The sequence below is a fragment of the Halichoerus grypus genome, chromosome 11, assembly GCF_964656455.1.
Source record: "Halichoerus grypus chromosome 11, mHalGry1.hap1.1, whole genome shotgun sequence".
Taxonomy (NCBI): Eukaryota; Metazoa; Chordata; class Mammalia; order Carnivora; family Phocidae; genus Halichoerus; species Halichoerus grypus.
Genome location: NC_135722.1, coordinates 61,375,558 through 61,395,722, shown reverse-complemented (window position 1 = coordinate 61,395,722; position 20,165 = coordinate 61,375,558). Strand labels below are relative to the sequence as shown.

The following is a 20,165-nucleotide window of genomic DNA, read 5'->3' as shown; positions in this document are numbered from 1 at the left end:
TATTTTTAAAGATTTAATTAATTAATTAATTAATTAATTTAGAGAGAGATCTCAAGCAGATTCCCGCTGAGCATGGAGCCCAACGTGGGGCTTGATCTCGTGACTCTGAGATCATGACCTGCCAAAATCAAGAGTCAGAAGCTTAACCCACTGAGCCACCTAGGAACCCCTGAAGGCTGTGGAGATTAAAGGCTTAATTAACGATTGTCTGCTCTGAGACCCCTTCTCTGACCACTGTATTAAAATCAGATTTACCTTTGTATTCTCTGTTGGAATCAAGCCTGCACAATTGTGGTTTCCAAGTCTTTATTTGTGTATTTGCTTGTTTGTTGTCTGTTTCATTCATTAGACTATAAGCACTGTGAGGGCATTGACCATATCTAGCTTGTCCACTGTTGCCTCACTAGCACTTACCTATGGTAGGCACTCAAGAAATGCTTGTTAAATGAATAAATAACTATAACTATTCACTGCCACTTCTATGTACATCCTATTAACTCTGGGCAGTTGCTATACAAGATGGTGACACAAAGGCAAAAGCACCTGAAAGTAATCAAAGAAGCGACTTGGTCATGTTTGAACTTGTCATTGTTCTGAGTTTTTTGGTTTCAGCTGAGGATATCCTTTTCCTTTCCTTTATCTTTTTTACAGTGTCCTTATCACTCAGACCGGATGAATGCTGAAAACAATGAGTGGACTATAGAGTATATTTTTAAGTTGATGATTAAAGGTCTCTAGAGGCCATTTTATAGTGAAATCAGGACTGAAAACTGACCTTTGGAGTTCCCCATGAGGAAAAAGCTACTTTTCTTCAGTTGCTTCCTTTTGTGGGTGATTTTCATATGAGGATTTCATGAAGTTTAATATTTTGAAATGCTAAAAGCGTTTAAAATCTTGTATTATTCAATGTGATAAAAATAATTCATTTTAAAGCAATCTCTAAAAATGAACGCTGTAGATTTTTGTTGCAGTGATTCTCACAATGTGATTCACAGAAGATCTTCCATGGGGGAGGAGGGGATGCATTTTAGTATTGTGTTGTAGTATCTTGTTCATAGGTACCACTTAAAAAAAAGATAATTTGTTAATTTAACAGAGGTAACAAGGTAAAGATTGTGGTCCTTATGTCTTTTGTCTCATTAGAGAGAAACAGAGACTATAACTTTGAGAAATTTGGAGTCTCATTTGTACAATTTTTTAAAAGTAGTTTTTGGAGGAAAAAGGTAGAAATAGGATCTACTTTATTAACTTCCATTAAATGCTAAGAGGAGCCTGATGGCCTTTGAACTCTTGCCCCAGTTTAGTAGGGCTCTTACTATTTAGAATGCCCACAGTCAGGGTCAGTGCAGAACCAGTTATTGAAGAGCCGCAGTGGTGCTTACAGTTGTTCAAAAGACTTCCTTTTACTGATTGCTGTTGTGAACATACTGCTGATATTATACACTGGGACCTTTTAGATTGTGATCTTTCCTGGGTGTAGTATGATTTTGGAAAGTGAACATTGTTATATGTGTTATATATGTAGCAGTTTAAGTGACTTGGGTTGAAACTGAGCTTATTTATCATTCTTGCCATGATCTCTTACCTGGACCTTTCAGTAACCTTCTGTTTAATCTTTCTCCCTTTTTTAAAAGTTTTTTTATTTTTTAAATTATTTTATTTAAAAAAATATATATTTTTAAAGATTTTATTTACTTGTTTGACAGAGAGAGACACAGCGTGAGAGGGAACACAAGCAGGGGGAGTGGGAGAGGGAGAAGCAGGCTTTCCGCGGAGCAGGGAGCCCGATGCGGGGCTCCATCCTGGGATCATGACCTGAGCCAAAGGCAGACCCTTAACGGCTGAGCCACCCAGGTGCCCCTGATCTTTCTCCCTTTTTAAAACATCATCTCCTTCTCCAAGCCAGCCTCCACAGACAGAGTGATGTCTTTAAAACATGGATCAGAACAAATCTTTTTTTTTAAGAGAAGAGGAGAGAGGTGGGGGAAATAGGAAGGGGCAGGGGGAGAGAGAGAGAGAGAATCTTATCTAGGCTCCATACCCAGTATGAGCCCCAAACCCCTCATGACCCCGAAGCAGGGCTCAATCTCATGATCTTGGGATGCAGGGCTCAATCTCAACCACCCTGAGATCATGACCTGAGCTGAAATCAAGAGTTGGACGCTTAACCAACTGAGCCACCCAGGCACCCCTGGATCAGAACAAGCCTTAAAACTCTTAAGGCTTCCCATTTTCTTAATGTTAAATTTAAACTCCCTACCCTAAGCCTCATCCCATACTGTTCTCCCTTCTTTTGTACCATGCTCCAGACACTCTTGTCTCCTTTCTCTTTCTAACATGGTAAGCCCTTTCTGGCTTCTGGGCCTTTGTATTTTCCATTCCTTCTTTCTGGAATTCTTCCCCTGGCTGGCTCCTTTAAGCTTTACTTCCAATGCCACTCCATGGAGAGTACTTCTGTGTTTGTTTCTTAGGACTGTTGTAACAGTACTACAAACTGGGGGACAGAAATTTGTTTTCTCGCAGTTCTGGAGGCCAGAAGTTCAAAATCAAGGTTTTGGCAAAATTGCTTTGTTTTGGGGGCCCAAAGGGAGAATCTGTTCCATGCCTTTCCTAGTTTCTGGTGGTTGCTGGCAATCTTTGGCGTTCCTTGGCTTGCAGCTGCATGATTTCAGTGTCTCCTTCTGTTGTCACATGGCTGTCTTTGTTTTGTTTATCAGTGTCTTTTTTTTAAAGATTTTATTTATTTATTTGAGAGAGAGAGAGAGCATGAGCGGGGTGAAGGGCAGAAGGAGAAGCAGACTCCCTGCTGAGCAGGGAGCCCAATGTGGGACTGAATCCCGGGACTATGGGATCATGACCTGAGCCTAAGGCAGATGCTTAACCGACTGAGCCCCCCAGGTGCCCCCCTTGGTGTCTTTACATGGCCCTCTCCTCTCTGTATTTGTCTCTGTGTTTCTTCTCATAAGGACACCAGTTATATTGGATTAAGGGCTCATCCTACTCCAGTATGACCTCAACTTAATTATATCTACAATGACCCTATTTCCAAATAAAGTCATATTCTGAGTTTCCAGGAAGGACATGAATTTTTGAGGTGTTGGGGAAGACACTATTCAACCCAACACGCTTTTTCTGAACTGTTAAAGTAGGCTGCATTAGTGGAGCTATGTCTATAAACATACTCACAAATTATTTTCTTCTAGCCAGTGGTGAGCAAGACACTTCATTAGACCACATTTCATGCATTGCACTCAATTCTGGGCATGCCATCCATGAGAGGAACATAATTGAACTGGGATATGAATGGGATTATGAACATTTCAGAAATGGTGTTATATGGGTAAGAACCAGGGTTGCTCTGTTGGTAAGATCTGAGAAGTCCTCACAGCCCTCTGCAGGAAGACTGTCCCTTCAGAGGAGGGGAAATACAGAAGACTGGGTGGTTTTACATACACCACAGGGCTATAATCCTGTATTTGGAAAGCATGGTTTTGCCTTTTTAGGGGTAAGGGTGGAATCTTTATTTTTTTATACTGTACCTGATTCCAGTCTCCATCTTTCAGAAGATCTGGCATGGTATACGATTATAACAGTGCTACCAGAAGAATATTTTGCATGTCCAGAAGCATTCAGAACAACAGAATATAAAGGAAGAAAAATATTAATAATACATCATATTATATTTAACAAAGAAGGAGAATATAAATGTGTAAAGCTGTGTTTGGTAATATACAGCATTATATAACTTTTATAAGATTACTGTTGAAATGCTTACGTACTGTATATATGAGTTCTGTCAAGGTTTTTTTACTCCATAAAATGGAATAAATATAATAGTCTAGATTCCCTTGCAAGTCAGCAAGTGGATTTTGGCAACGTTTGTCTATGGTGTAGAGGACCTCATGGTTCTAGGTATTCATGCTTGCATGGAGATCAGGAATGACCTCAGTTCCCTTTACCCTGGTCCTTCTGTCAGCCTCTTTATGGAATTCATGTTCTAGTTTTATACAGCCGTTAAATGTTTCTGCTCCTATCCCTGGGTTGTGGACCTCTGCTGAAGCAAACCTATAACTAGGCAGGTTGTTGTGCCTGCAAATCCAGCCCCCACCTCAGGGACCCTCTGGAGGCCCAAGCATCAGTTCCTTCTTCCATGTCATGCTTTTACTTCTGTCTTCAAATCGTTGCAACACTATGCTCTTTTAATAGATATCCCTGCCCCCTACTTGACTGGTTAAAAAAGTTAAGGTGTTGTGTAAGAGGCATTTTAGCTAGAACCCCTTCAGTTTCTTCCCTTTCCACCTAGAAATGTAACTCCTCCTTCACTCATCTGTTACCCAGTGGAGGAGAGGTTCCTCCTCCTGTCCAAGTCAAGTCCCTCCATATTTGCTGTTGACCCCATTCCATCTTGCCTCCTCAGAATCCCCCTGCATCACGAAATGCCTCCTTACCGATAGTTTCAACTATTCCCTCTAATCACTTTTTGCTCTTGGCTTTGATACCTCTTATGTGTTTCTTCCTTCTTTATAAAACTCTGTTGTTGAGAAAATGTATCTTAAACATTGATCAGATCAACATTTGGTGGCATATTCAGGTTTACCAAACACCAGTATGCTGCCAGATATATACATTTTATGATGATATACATTTTACAGGTAGCTGTCATTCAGGTTAGATAACTGTGCACTGGCTGAGAGCCACACCTTTAGATCCTTTCCAGCCCTAAAAACTGTGACTATACCCCTGTCACAAGTCAAGTGTATTTTAGGTTATATACTTCAGAAAAATGCTGATTAGTTTTCCCCTGCCCCTCCATCCAGATGCTGGCTTTTGGTCTATATTAATTTCATAGTTATTTATCTTCCTGTTTCTACTCCCAGCAAAGGGCATGCAGTTCCTGTGTCCTCAGCAGCCTGTATAAGGCTAAACTGTTATGAGTTGGTTTTAGATTTTATGCTTGGGTTCTCCCTTGGGCATGTGATTTGTCACTGGGCAAAAGACAGCCAACCACAGTGTTGTGCAACTCTTCCAAAGTCAGTTACATGCCCATGCAATAAATGAACCTACACAAACTTGCTCTTGGGCACTTTGATCTCCATTCTCATTGCTTTGAATCATGCTGGTCTTTGAAGCAATGTTGGGTCTTTTTTTTATACCAATAGCAGAGCTAGGATGTATGCATGCAATCATTCATTCCCTGTATATTTACTGATCTTCTATTACGTGCCAGACATTATACTAGTCACTGGGAATTTCGTGGACAAACCAGATAAAAGTCTTTGCCTCATTAAGGCTCTATTTCTAATGAACCAGTTTCATTCAATGTTGGTTTAGAGAGGCAAACTCAAATTTCAGTTAGGTTTCTCTTGATAGGAAGATTTTCATATCTACATCTGGAGGCAGCCTGATGAATATAATCTTATCTCCCATTTCTTCCCCTCATAAACTATATACCTCCTGCCATAAAACAACAACAGTTCCTGAATATGCTTGTCCTGCACAGCTTATCTTGCTCCCTTTGCTTGAAATGCTCTTCTGTCTCTTCTGTACCTGAAAAAAAAATTGTTACTCTTTAGGGTTCAGCTTGGATATTCCCTCCTTGGTGAAGCCTTGCAGGATTACCTCAAGCAGGATGGTAACTTCCTCTTTTGAGCTCTCACAGCACTTTGTAGAACTTAACCACACCATCCTGTGATTGTTTATTAGCATGTTCACCACTTCTGTTAAATTCAAAATTTGAGAGATGGAATACTATCTTAGTTCTCTTAATGCCTGTCATTTAATGAGTACTCAATACACATATTTTTAAATGAAAGAAAAATCTACTATAGATGTGATTTAGTGCAGTATAATTTACATACGATTATAGTGAAATAGAAATGTAAACATACATACGTTATAAAATAATTCATATACCTTAAAGGAAATCTTAAAGGTTTATAAGTCTATTTTGTTGATTATCGTATACATATAGAAAAATGCACCATCCTAATTCTAGAATCTCCTCATTCTCTTTTAGAGTCATTTTTCCCCTACAAGAGTAACCACTATTCTAACAGTGTGAATTTTTGAACCCTTACTTTAAAAACGAAGGATGATGAATGCCATATTTCAATTATGTGAATATATCTTTTTTTAAAAAAGAGAGATTTAAAGTAATTGGCATCTCTGTATCTGAGTTTTTTTCACCTAAGAGTTTGGACTTCAGATCTAATCTGAAATTTTATGAATCTAATATTTAAAACTTAATGGTCTCCCCCACCTTTACTTCTTATACAACAGCGCCCTCTGATGGTGTAACATTTCCTAAAATTTATGTATTTAGTAATCACTGCTGCACTTTCTAATTTGAGAACTTAAAACTGTGGCCAGCTAATTCTAGTAGTACAAAGCTTCCTAAAGCCATTGGGAGTTGATCATGTGATTTATTGATCATGTGGTGCTTTGTGAAAGCCAACAGATGATGCCAGAATCTTCATCTGATGCAACACTTAACTGTTGTTTGACAAAACATGTTATTTCTTGATTTACTGTAATGTTTTAGATGTTTCAAGGGCAGGATATCTCTACCTCTGTTTTAGCAGTAGAGGAGAGAGTATTTTGTGTTTGTAGAATTTTGGTAATTTAGAGTGTGTTTTCCCCTCTGGGGCCCACGGTCTTTGGTCAGAGGAAAAGGGAGTTACTGAGCACTGCACAGTTACTGGAGAGGGTGCATGAGTCCATTTTCTTGCCCAGCATATACTATTTTTTCAAATGTAATTAGATGCTATTGTATATTCATTTATACCAGTATTAAATTTATATTAGCTTCTTTTGTGTATTTTCTCAAACATGGACTATTAAAATAGAACATGCATGCAAATTCTAACATTAACAAAAGGATTTCATACATAAAAATAGGAGGAACCACTGATTAGAAGAATTGAACTGCATTCATTTAATAATTATTTATAAAGTATCTGTCTTATACAGGTACGCTTTGGTAGCTATTGTGTTCTTGCCTTTCTAACTATCCTTTTATAAGGCTGGATAGTCTAACTTTTTTCTACAGGGGACTCTCCCATATCATTTCTTTTCTACCCCCCTTGTCATTTTCTCTTTAAATAAATAATTTATTTCTTTTAAAAAATTTTTTTTAAAGATTTTATTTTTTATTTATTTATTTGAGAGAGAGAGAATGAGAGAGAGAGCATGACGGGGGGAGGGTCAGAGGGAGAAGCAGACTCCCTGCCGAGCAGGGAGCCCGATGCGGGACTCGATCCTGGGACTCCAGGATCATGACCTGAGCCGAAGGCAGTTGCTTAACCAACTGAGCCGCTCAGGTGCCCAAATAATTTATTTCTAATAGTCTCCTTTTTAAGATTAGAGGTAGGTTACCAAAAAAGTATAAAAGGAGGGAATACATTTCTCTCTCCTGGTTAATATGGACAGAGGGGTATGTGCAGAACAGTGTCTTACTACACAGAATAATAATTTCATTTGAAGGGTATATCTGAGGAAACGTCTGCCTTCCTTGTTAAAATGGAAACTACACCTGCTAAGGTTGGCAATGAAGAAAACAGCCCTGTGGGAAGAGAAGGACAGTCCTGTCTCTTAGACCCACCTTCTTCTTGGAGGGATTTGGATCATTTCCTTTGTCACTACCATACTATCCTCGAGGGATATTGTTGCCCTTTTAATTCTTGAAGTCACATTTACTCTCCAGTCCTTTCTGTTTTCATAATACAGATAAGCAAATGTAGAACATTTAAGCAGGATTTTCGCATGGCCTTGACATAATAAAGTGGAAATATCAGATTCATAAGATAGGGTTTGCTCTCCCTTCTTGTTTTAGCTTTGGGCTACTCCTGTATGAGGGATAACTTAACTTAGTAGGACTCCACTTGTAGATATTCATCCTTCTCCAACTATAGACCTATGGCTTGCCTGAACCTTACCTTCCTTCCAGGTTTTGACTCCTTCTTTGAAAACTTGTATCCTTCTAACATGAGGGTATCTCCCCTTCAGGGGAGATCAACCTTGCCTAGAAGCAATGTGTCTCCATTTAGGAACTCTAACTGAATGTAATGCCATACTTCCAAAATTAATACAGGACATACATATCAAGTGGAAGAAAGTGGGTCTTATTTCTTTTTACTATCTTTGGATTAGAATTGGGAACCAGAGAGCCATCTTTCAAGGTACTTTGATTTATTGGAAGTGTGACTCCATTTTTTTTTTTTTTTTTTTTTTTTTGGTCCTGTATATCTCCGAGTATACTTTTCCTATCTTTAGTAAAATTTCAGTTAGCTATGATCATATATCTGGGTGCGTAAATAAAACTAACTGTAATACTGAGTTTTCTAAAATGAAAAGCTACTGAGTAAGAGTTAGTGTGATTTTGTTTTTTATTAGTGCCTAATTAAATGAGTTAAAAATAGTTGTATAGTAACAGTTATTGGGTTAGGCCAGTGAAAAGACCAATATTTCACATATTCTTCAGTTTAACTGTTAGTAAATGGCTGGGAGATATGTCCTTCATTTTACAAATTTGGAGAAAGATACTCTAGTGTCTCCTATTGAAGGTTGAAGTTGGTAGTCAGCTCTCTTTGCAATAGTGTATTATAGTGAAAAATCAGACTGGGTTTTGTTGGAGGTAGGATTGGGTAGGGGATAAAAACATGTGAAAAATTGTATTTGGGGGGGCACCTGGGTGGCTCAGTTGGTTAAGCATCTGCCTTCGGCTCAGGTGATGATCCCAGGGTCCTGGGATTGAGCCCCACATTGGGCTCCCTGCTAAGCAGAGAGTCTGCTTCTCCCTCTCCCTCTGCCACTCCCCTTGCTTATGCGCTCCCTCTCTTTCTCTGTCAAATAAATAAATAAAATCTTAAAAAAAAGAAAAAAATGTATTTGATTTTTATTTATTAGTTATGTTATCTTGGGCAAGTTATCTGACCTTTCTGAGTATCAGCAACCTTTTTTAAAACTAGTGTAATGAAAGTGCCCCCAAGGGTAATTGGGAAGATGATGTGATCTGTATAAAGCACCAGCATGGTGCCAGGCATGTAGTTGGTGCTCTGTGTTATTTGCCTTCCCTTCTCCCCCGCACCCCCAAATTGCCAACCAAATTGTGTCTAACATGTGTAATGTTCTAATGGACATTTCTGAATATGACTTTTATTCTTGAACAGTTTTGAAGTCCAAATAATTATTTTTGCTACAATATATTTTATTTAAAGATGTTCTCTATGTTCCTTTTTGCCTACACATTCTTATGGATCTCTTTCTTCTCTACAAGGTGAAGGAGAGAAGTATTTCTTGAAATTTCTTGGACTACATTTTAGAAAGGACTACTATATGTGACTAGAGGTGTGTTTCTTTTTTGAGGTCATGTTTTGTTGCTTTTACAGCACTATTATTTATTTTAGTTATTTCAATAAACCGAATTGCAAAAATAATTAAAAGTTCCACTTCTGCCTCTAATTTGTGACCTTGGCAAAGTCACTTGACCTCTTTGAGCCCTCTTTGAGCCCAGTTTCTTTAGTTGAACGACACAGATCAAATGGTTTATAAAGCCCTTGTCCCCTTTCCTGTTGTGATTTATAAAATCTCTTTATTCAGGAACACAGAGCTGAAAGTGGCATGTGGGTCTCAGTTCTCAACGGCAGAGGGCACACTGCCCCTAGTGTGCTGGGCCCTTAGGTATTGGAAACCTCTGTAGTTATGTAGCCTGAAGTTGATATCCTTGATGATAGGAAGGAGCCAAGGAAATTCCGTAAACTAATGTTTTGCAAAAGAGATTTTATGGCCTGTTTTCTAACTATTTAATATTTAGGTGAAACACTAAAAAAAAAAAAAAAAAAAAAAAAAAAGGAGATTTCGACATTCCAAGGGTACTTCTTACAATTATATGAAGAACTTTTCTTTTTCTTTTGTGAAGAGCTTTATCATCTCCCTCCACCTTATTTACCCCATCCAAGTACTCCATTCTTAGGATTGGTTTACAAATGGGGTGGAGAGGAGAACTAACATTTATTGAGTACTTACTATATATTAGAAATTATACCTGGTACTGTAAGTACATTTTCTGTAATCCTCACAGCAATCCTTTAAATTGTGTGTTATCCTTATTTTATGTAGGAAGATACTGGGCTCAGAGAGGTGAAGTGACTTGTGTGAGGCTTCACAGTAGAGATTCAAGTTCAGGTCTGTTAATTCACAAACCTGCTTTCTTTCTTTTTTTTTTTTTTTAAAGATTTTTTAAAATTTATTTGCCAGAGACACAGCGAGAGAGGGAACACAAGCAGGCGGAGTGGGTGAGGGAGAAGCAGGCTTCCCATGGAGCAGGGAGCCCGATGTGGGGCTCGATGACCTGAGCCAAAGGCAGATGCTTAACCGACTGAGCCACCCGGGTGCCCCAAACCTGCTTTTTTTCTTCCATACCAGAGTTCTTCCTTTTTTCTCCCAATTTAAACAATTAGGGATGAATTACTAGGAGCAGGCATGGCCAGACAGTGGTCACACATAGAAGTTTGACTTTCTCTGGTTCTAAAGTTTTGGTGACCCTTATAATTCTAGATGGAAGTTTTTCCTCTGACAAGAATTTTTTACCATTTATGTTTAACATGCAATATACAAACACATACCCATGTTTTCAAATTTGAAAACTTTAGATTGGATTATTGAAATATGTTTTTTGTGGGCTACTTTTTAAGGGTACAGCAATATCTCATTTTATAAGAAGCCTGGGTTCTAAAGTCTGTAGGTAAGGTGAAAATCACTACAGCGGAATAATCTTTGAGAATCCCATGGTAAGGCGTCTTGTTAGAGAGCCATGTACTTCCTTTCTTTAAGTCCAGCACAGCCAGTCTTTCCTTCTTTGGTGAAACAGATCATGGTTTTTCCTGTTGAGCTTCAAATAATGAGGTTGGCTTGTATTTGGGGGTCATGTTGGGTGGCGATGCACATCTTTAAACATCAGACTCTCATTCAGCATGGTGAGATGCTTATAGTATTAGAGGTATTCTGAAACCTAGATCAAAGGCAAGAATAGCAGAGTCATCTCCTATTTGAGGGCTTAGGCTAACTCAAAACTTCAGCTGTACATCAGAATCACAGACTACTGCATTCTACTCCACAGTTTCTGACTCAGTAGGTTTGGGATTCAGCCAGAGTATTTGCATTTTTAAGAGATTCGCAGGTGATGCTGATTCTGACTTCTGGGGACTTTGCATGGAGGACCGCTGTACTAACTGAATGGAGGCAAGTGGAATCCCTTGTCTTTCTTCCCTCCACTGTCTCTCTTGCTCTCTATTATTTTTAGGTGAATGGGTATAGTTGAATTCATTTAAATTAAATGTAGGTGTTGTGGCTCAGCCAACAATTTATCCCATTGCTTAGCTTACTTCTTGGCCCAGAACAGGAACTTGGCGATTCAATAGACACTTGTTGAATGAGTGATTGATTATATATGTTGAATTAACATATAAAATGGGAGGGATTTTTAGCACATGGACATCATTATCATATGCGTGTTCTATACAAACCATTTATTATCCTGAGGTGTAGGCAGTCTTTAGATTAGAATAGCTTATATTTTAGGACTATATATAATGATGATCATGGACATCAGAAAGTATGTAATTAGTGCAGTTTTGAGAAACTTGCATTTTGGGACCTCTGGAATAATGTGAAGTAGATATGTGTGTATAGATGGAGCTGGGTGTGAGGAGTCCCATCTGTTTTAGAAGGGCTAGGGAAGTCTTGCAGAGCCTGGTTTAGGTCTCACCCGGACAGTCTGGAGCAGCACTGGGGCATCCGGTGCCAGATGCAGCACTTTCACTTCTGTCTCCAAAGTACTGGGGAAATTCAGCCCCATGATCCTAAAGGCTCAGTGGGGCTCTGTACTATGGATAACACTGTAAATTCAGGTAGTTGCACATGAATCTTACCATGTTGTAGGATTTGATAATTATATTTTAAATGGTGAGTTTATTAAGGAAAGGGTAAAAAAAATCTCAAAAATTTGAAGTTCGTTTTAAGCTTAAAATTATTGTATCATTTTTCTCATTTTGGACATGTTTTATATTAAGTCTTGCAGAGTCTCAGTATTCTGTGTTTTGTCTCTTTCAGTATAGATTAAATTTTCTTCCTTTAAATTCATCTTACTTTTTTATGCTGAAATATTTTCAAGTAAATTGCAGACAACATGACATTCTATCTCTAAATCCTTCAATGTACAGCTGTAAAAAATAAAAACATTTACTTATGTAGCCACAGTATGATCACTCCTAACAAAATTAACAAGTCATTAGTACTATCTAATACCTAATCCATATTCAGATTAACATAATTGCCCCTAAATTATCATTTGTATCATTTGTTTGAACCAGAATACAACCTGGAATCATGCATTGCATCTGGTTATTTTGTTCCTTAAAGTTTATTTATTTATCATTACATTGACTTACCGTTGTCTTATCACACATTTGGATTTGTCTGATTGCTTATTCAGAGTGTCTTTAGCTTGGTCATCTACCCTGTGTATTTCCTGGAAACAGGAAATTAGATCTAAAAGAAATTAGATCTGAAGGCTGGAAAAAGATACAAGTTGAACATTTTTTGGCGTGATTTTGTCATAGGTGAAATTTGCTTTTGTTGAACCACCTGAGGAGATGCATAATCCATGCCTACCCCACTGTTAGTGATGCTAATTTTGATCACTAGATTGAGGGTGATGACAACCTGATCCTTCCATTGTAAAATTACGTTTTGCCGATGTGACAAGAAGGTACTCTCCATGGTGTTCCTTTGGTACTAATATGAATCTTCATTTCCCTGTCATTCATTCTCCTAATGCTTTTAACACCATGTGGTAATTCTTACCCAAATCACTAACTTCATAAGGGTTTGCAAAACTATCATTTGTCTAATTTTGTCATTCCTTCTGCTTTAGCTGACATTTAATTGAACAGAGCTCTTTTTCATTAACTGGGACTGTTTGTTACCTTGAAACACAATTCTGCTGGAAAGGCAGGTTAAATGTTGAGTTCTTTACTTTTGTATTCCCAATTTTTAAGTTAGGAGTTGGTTTAATAGACACCTTAAATGGTAGCAAATGACTATATACTTTGCTTTTTCCTTTTTGATATCCTTCTGAACTAGTAGATTTTTGTGAATTGAATGTTTCAATCAGCTAATGAAAATACAGATCGTAAGGGATATCTGTATTTTTTAAAAGATTTTATTTATCTATGTGAGACAGAGAGAGTGTGCACAAGCAGGGGTAGGGGCAGAGGGAAAGGGATAAGCAGACTCCCCACTGAGCAGAGAGCCTAATGCTGAGTGATCCCAGGTCCCTGGGATCATGACCTGAGCCAAAGGCAGATGCTTAACCAACTGAGCCACCCAGGTGCCCCAGGGATATATGTATTTTAAAAGTTAATGGATTCATATCTCTGTTTCCAATTTAGTTTTAACTACTGTGTTTTTAAATAGCTCCTTCATTTTTTTTTTTTTAAAGATTTTATTTATTTATTTGACAGAGAGACAGCAAGAGAGGGAACACAAGCAGGGGGAGTGGGAGAGGGAAAAGCAGGCTCCCTGCTGAGCAGGGAGACAGATGCGGAACTCGATCCCAGAACCCTGAGATCATGACCTGAGCTGAAGGCAGATGCTTAACAACTGAGCCACCCAGGCGCCCCTAAATAGCTGCTTCATTTTATAATTGTTATCTCTTCTCTTACACTGAAAATCTTGAGTACTGATAACATTGTTTTTTTATTGTTTTTTTTTTTAAGATTTTATTTATTTATTTGAGAGAGAGAGCACAAGCGGGTGGCAGGGAGGGGTAGAAGGAGAGGGAGAAGCAGACTCCCCACTGAGCAGGAGCCGACATGGGGCTCAGTCCTAGGACTGATCATGACCTGAGCCCTGAGCTGAAGGCAGATGCTTAATTGACTGACCCACCCAGGCGCCCCTGTTTTTTGGTTTTTATTTTATTTTATTTTTTTTTTATTATGTTATGTTAGTCACCATACATTACATCATTAGTTTTTGATGTAGTGTTCCATGATTCATTGTTTGTGTATAACACCTAGTGCTCCATGCAGAATGTGCCCTCTTTAATACCCATCACCAGGCTAACCCTTCCCTGCACCCCCCTCCCCTCTAGAACCCTCAGTTTGTTTCTCAGAGTCCATAGTCTCTCATGGTTTGTCTCCGCCTCCGATTCCCCCCCTTCATTTTTCCCTTCCTACTATCTTCTTTTTTTTTTTTAACATATATTATTTGTTTCAGAGGTACAGATCTGTGATTTTTTTTTTTTAAGTAAGTTTCACACCCAACGTGGAACTTGAACTCATGACCCTGAGATCAAGAGTGGCATGCTCTACTGACTGAGCCAGCCAGGTGCCCCTAATATTGTTTTATCTTACAATATAAAGAAAGTAATTTCAAAATAACAGTGCCAATATTACTACTGCAACTAAAATCAAATGAAGTTTAAAAAGTTTTGTGATTATTTTTGTAACATAAGTTGATTTTAATAGAAGAATAAATTTACTTTTTTGCTGATCTCATTTAATTACTTTCCTCTGAAATTTGTCTACTTTGTTTTTGTCATAGGTTAATCATTTTGGATTTGATGCTGATAAAACTTTTAAACAGCGGTACCTAATAGCTGATGAACACTGGAAGAAAAATGGTGGATCAATACTTTTCTACACTGGTAATGAAGGGGACATTACATGGTTTTGCAATAATACGGTATGTGCAAATTCCTATGCTCAATATGCCTTTTATTATGGCAAACTGGAAAAAAAATGTTTTGCAGTATATATGACCAAGTATTACTGTAACTAATTCTGAAGCTCTTTAGAAAATAACAGATAAAACTCACTAATAATAGAAAAATGGCAGAAGCATATGAATGGGCAGATCACAAAAGAATGAATACAGATATCCAATAAGCCTACATGTTCTGCCTTAAAGAATTATACATGAAAAGAAGGAAATATTATTTTTGGACAATTGCATCTTAGATTTTTTAAAAATCCCATCTTATTTCTAGAGTGAATAAGGATATGAGGGACAAGGGAATAAGAATGTTATTGCAGGGATACCTGGGTGGCTTAGTTAAGGGTCTGCCTTAGGCTCAGGTCATGATCCCAGAGTCCTGGGATGGAGCCCCACATTGTGCTCCTTCCTCAGCAGGGAGCCTGCTTCTCCCTTTGCCTGCCGCTCCCCCTGCTTGTGCTCTCTCTCTCTCTGTCAAATAAATAAATAAAATCTTAAAAAAAAAAAAGAATGTTATTGCATATAGATTTTTTTTTTGTTTTTGTTTGTTTTGATTATGGTCTCTAGAATGTAAACACAAGGGCATGAATTTTTGTTTGTTCAGTGTTGTATATTCAGTCTAAAACTGTGCTAGGCATATAGTTGGTGCTCAATAAATATTTGTTAAATGAATAAATGGATAAAACCTAAACAAAGCCAGGGCAAATAAGAAAAAAAAATACAAGTTTGTTTGTCAAATAGGATTTTTAATTTAGCTTTCCTGTTCTATTTTTCTTATACTTCTGAGGGTTAAAAAACTGTATAGATGTTAGCTTGCTTCCCTGACCATACATTCTATCATCTTTTATAATAACACTTAAATCCATTAACAACATTTAATTTAGAAGGACACTTGAAAGGAAGAAATTTTCCTTTTTTATGTTCCAAAGCTATGATTAGAGAATGTCAACTTTCTATCAAAAAGCTAGCCTGTGAACTACCTTAAAGTGAAGACTGAATTATATTTTTTCCACTGCTAATGGTGCCTGGTATTCAGGAGGTCTCAGTAAATGTTTGTTGAACTAAACTGAACTGAAAGCAAAGATATGAACCCAATTATACTGTTAACTGCATTTCCCATTTCTGATTATTTCCTTAGGAATGTTGAGTCTAAATATGTTAGTTGAAAATAAAATAATTCCCTGAGAAATGAGATCCTAGGATGTCTGTGTCTCTTAGATCAGTGACAAATGAAGTTAAGATTTACTTTCCATCAGATTCCTGCTTACTTTTTCTATGGAACAACTGAGGCTGCTTTAGCTTTTTTTTCTTTCTCTTGTGTGACTTCCCATTTATGCCAAGGCCATGGGGCAGCTTCTCCTGCCCAGGTATTTTTCTAGCTCCTCTTCCTCCTCCTCCTCCTTCTTCTTTTTTGAGAGAGAAAGTGGGAGGGGAGGGGCAAAGGGAGTGGGAGAGAGAGAATTTTAAGCAGGCTCCACATTCAGTGTGGAGCCCAGCTTGAGGCTCAGTCTCATGACCGTGAGATCATGACCTCAGCTGAAATCAAGAGTCAGACACTTTAAAAAAAAAAAATTAAAAAATAAGAGTAAATGAAAAAAAGAAAAAACATTAAAAAAAAAAAAAGAGTCGGACACTTAACTGAGCCACCCAGGTGCCCCCCCCCTTTTCTTCTTTATTATAGATAGGCAGCTGTTCCTGCCTCCACTGCTCTGACAGACACTGCAGCATAATTTAAGGCTTGCCTCAGAAGTGGTAGAGAGGAAGAACAATACAGTGTAGGAGCAGTTCCAGGAAGTGGCTAGAGGTAGATCCTTAGGAGGATCCTGTTTTTTTCCCAGCCCTAGACACCTCCCTGTACATACTAAAATGTCCTGGTTGCATAGTCACATATTCTGGACATTCATCTATTAAGAGACAGTGTAGCAAAATGGTCAGGAGTGATAGACTGATAAGGACTGTCAAGAATTGAATTCTGGTTTTGCCATTATGCTGTGTGACTCTGGGCAGTTTCTTATTCTGTGCCTCAGTTTTCTTATCTGCTAAATGGATATATTAATAATCTGGTTCATAGAGTTGCTGTGAGGACTAAATAAGAATTAGGAACTTAGGACAATGCTATAATATTATTATTATTTTTTTTTTTTTTAGATTTTTTTTATTTATTTATTTGACAGAGAGATAGCGAGAGCAGGAACACAAGCAGGGGGAATGGGAGAGGGAGAAGCAGGCTTCCCACCGAGCAGGGAGCCCGATGTGGGGCCTGATCCCAGGACCCCGGGATCATGACCTGAGCTGAAGGCAGACGCTTAATGACTGAGCCACCCAGGCGCCCCAATGCTATAAATATATTACATGGACCTCTTCTGAAAAATAAAAATACCCTGAAATAGATGCAGGCAAATAATCACTTATTATAATGTGAATCATTTCAATTAAATTGCTTCCTTTAAAAGCCTGAGGTCAGCTCCTCAGAGGTGTGGCTATTTTGATAAATGATCCTTACCTTTAAGAAGCTCATAGTCTGGTACGGTAAGACACACATTTAAGCAAATATTGCAACACAGTAATAGAGAGCTATGTCTAGCACAGTGGTGTTGAGAGGCGGGAGTGATCAGCGGTGCCAAAATGGGGCAGGCAGAAGAGGGCATCTTGAGATATAAGATCTTGTTATAAGATCTGCAGATAAATGGCAGGGAATAGGCAAGGTGTTAAGAGAGAAAGTGAGGGTTATTGAAACCATCACAGATAACAAGGTAAATTCTCCATCATCACATGCAAACAGATCTTTTAATTGTTCAATTATTGATCAAAATGAGCAAAACCTTTTAGAGGTTCTTAGTTGTTGTTAGGGAGCAGCAGTTCATTAAAAAACAGCAATGTGCCCTAGGAATGACAAATAGTTTTAATCTGTGCTAAATCTAAATCTAATCAATTGATGTTGGCTGCCTAGAGTGCTTTGTCAAGAAGGATTCTGAGGGCACCATTTGAGGTAAGTGAAAAAAATGCAGTGATTGATTAATTACCAGCATTCAGTGTGGACATAGGGAGGTCGAACAGCGCTTGATGATTGTGCCGTGAAGCCAGACAGTCAGTGCTTGAATCTTGGCTCTGCTACTTTCTAGCTGTGTGACTGTCATAGGATATTTAAACTACTGTGTCTCAGTGTCCTCGTCTCTAAAATGGGGATAATAAAAGTGCCTGTGTCCTAGATTGTTATGATAATTAAGTGAATTAATATATATGAAGTATTTAGAACAGTGCCTGACACACTGTAAGCACTCGATTATTATTAGCTATTGTTAGCTATTGCTTATTTTCAAGTAAATAAGATTAATATGGAACCCAAGGGAGTCCAGTATGCTTATTTGTATTGTTTTTTTTTCTTTTATGTTGTAAATGTTTACGAGTAGGCAGCTAACTTAGATGTCCTCAGTTTTTTCCTAGACTATTTGGTACACAGTGCAATTTGAAGGCTAATATTTCCGACATAATATTGATTCTACAGCTAGAATGTTAGAATAAGGAGAGTTGGAATGACTGGTGTTTGAGTGACTTGGGCTTATTTTTAATTGTCTCACTCTAATATAGTGTGAGATTGATGTGCAACAATGAAACAACAATTTTTTTATCTGTAGAACAAATATAAATTCTGCGGCTTCTCAGAGCTCTTTTTGGTCTGGTTTAACATTCATTTCATATGAGTTGCCAAAAGGTTCAATGACTTTTTTCACATCCTGATTTTTATCCTGTGGATTTGTAAATTCTTCCCAGGGGTTCATGTGGGATGTGGCTGCTCAACTGAAGGCTATGTTGGTGTTTGCAGAACATCGATACTATGGAGAGTCCCTACCTTTTGGTAACAAATCATTCACGGTAAGTACAGGCATACCTTGTTTTATTGCATTTCACCTTACTGTACTTCACAGATCATGTGTTATTTGCAAATTGAAGGTTTGTAGCAACTCTGTGTTGAGCAAATGTATCAGTGCCATTTTTCTAACAGCATTTTCTTTCTTTGTGTCTCTGTGTCACATTTTGGCAATTCTTGTAATATGTCAAACTTTTTCATTATTATTATATTTGTTACGGTGATCTGTGATCAGTCATCTAAGATGCTCACAGAAGATGGCAAACTTAATTGATAAATAACATATGTGTGCTGACTGCTCCACCGACTGGCTATTCCCCCATCTCTTTCCGTCTCCTCAGGCCTGCTTATTCCCTGAGACACAAAAATATTGAAATGAGGCCAATTAATAATCCTACAATGGTCTCTAAGTGTTCCAGTGAAAAGAAGAGTTGCATGTCTCTCACTTTAAATAGAAAGCTAGAAATGATTAAGCTTAGTGATGAAGGCATGTTGAAAGCTGAGAGAGGCCAAAAGCTAGGCCTCTTGTGCCAGTCATTCAGCCAGGTTGTGAATGCAAAGGAAGAGTTCTTGAAGGAAATTAAAAGTGCTGCGCCAGTGAACATACAAATGACAAGAAAGTGAAACAGCATTATTGTTGATATGGAGAAAGTTTGAGTGGTCTGGATAGAAGATCAAACGAGGCACAACAGTCCCTCAAGCCAAAGCCTAATCCAGAGCAAAGCCCTAACTCTATTCAATTTGATGAAGGCTAAGGGAGGTAAGGAAGCTGCAGAAGAAAAGTCTGAAGCTAGCAGAGGTTGGTTCATGAGGTTTAAGGAAGAAGCCGTCTCCGTAACAAAAGTGCAAGATGAAACAGTAAGTGCTGATATAGAAGCTGCAGTAAGTTATACAGAAGATCTAGCTGAGATAATTCATGAAGGTAGCTACATTAAACAATAGATTTTCAATATAGACAAAACAGCTTTTTGTTGAAAGAGGATGCCATCTAGGACTTTCATTGCTAGAGAGGAGAAGTCAATGATTGGCTTCAAATCTTCAAAAGGACAGCCTGACTCTCTTGTTAGGGGTTAATGTAGCTGGTAACTTTAAATTGAAGCCAATGCACATTTATCATCCTGAATATCCTAGGGCCTTAAAGAATTATGCTAAATCTACTTTGTGCTCTATAAATGGAAGAACAAAGCCTGGATGACTGCACATCTGTTCACAACATGGTCTACTGAATATTTTTAAGACCACTGTTGAGACCTACTGCTCAGGAAGAAAAAAGTTCATTTCAAAATATTATTGTTCATTGACAATGCACCGGGTCATCTAAGAGCTCTGATGGAGATGTACAATGAGATGAATGTTGTTTTCATGTCTCCTAATACAGCATCCATTCTGCAGCCCATGGATCAAGGAGTAATTTTGACTTTCAAATCTTATTTAAGAAATACATTTCGTAAGGCTATAGCTGCCACAGAGTGAATCCTCTGATAGATATGGGCAAAGTCAATTGAAAACCTTGTGGAAAGGATTC

At 38.1% G+C, this 20,165-nt stretch overlaps 1 protein-coding gene across 3 annotated transcripts in view; it reads left to right on the top strand.

Moving 5' to 3' along the window:
• PRCP (prolylcarboxypeptidase) overlaps positions 1–20,165 on the top strand; it is a 71,583-nt gene that overhangs the window by 23,709 nt on the left and 27,709 nt on the right. For all 3 annotated transcript variants that reach the window (XM_036099733.2, XM_036099735.2, XM_036099736.2), the window contains 2 exons: positions 14,602–14,742; positions 18,544–18,645. In XM_036099733.2, coding sequence (XP_035955626.1) covers positions 14,602–14,742; positions 18,544–18,645 — 243 coding nt within the window. The remainder of the gene's footprint in view (positions 1–14,601; positions 14,743–18,543; positions 18,646–20,165) is intronic.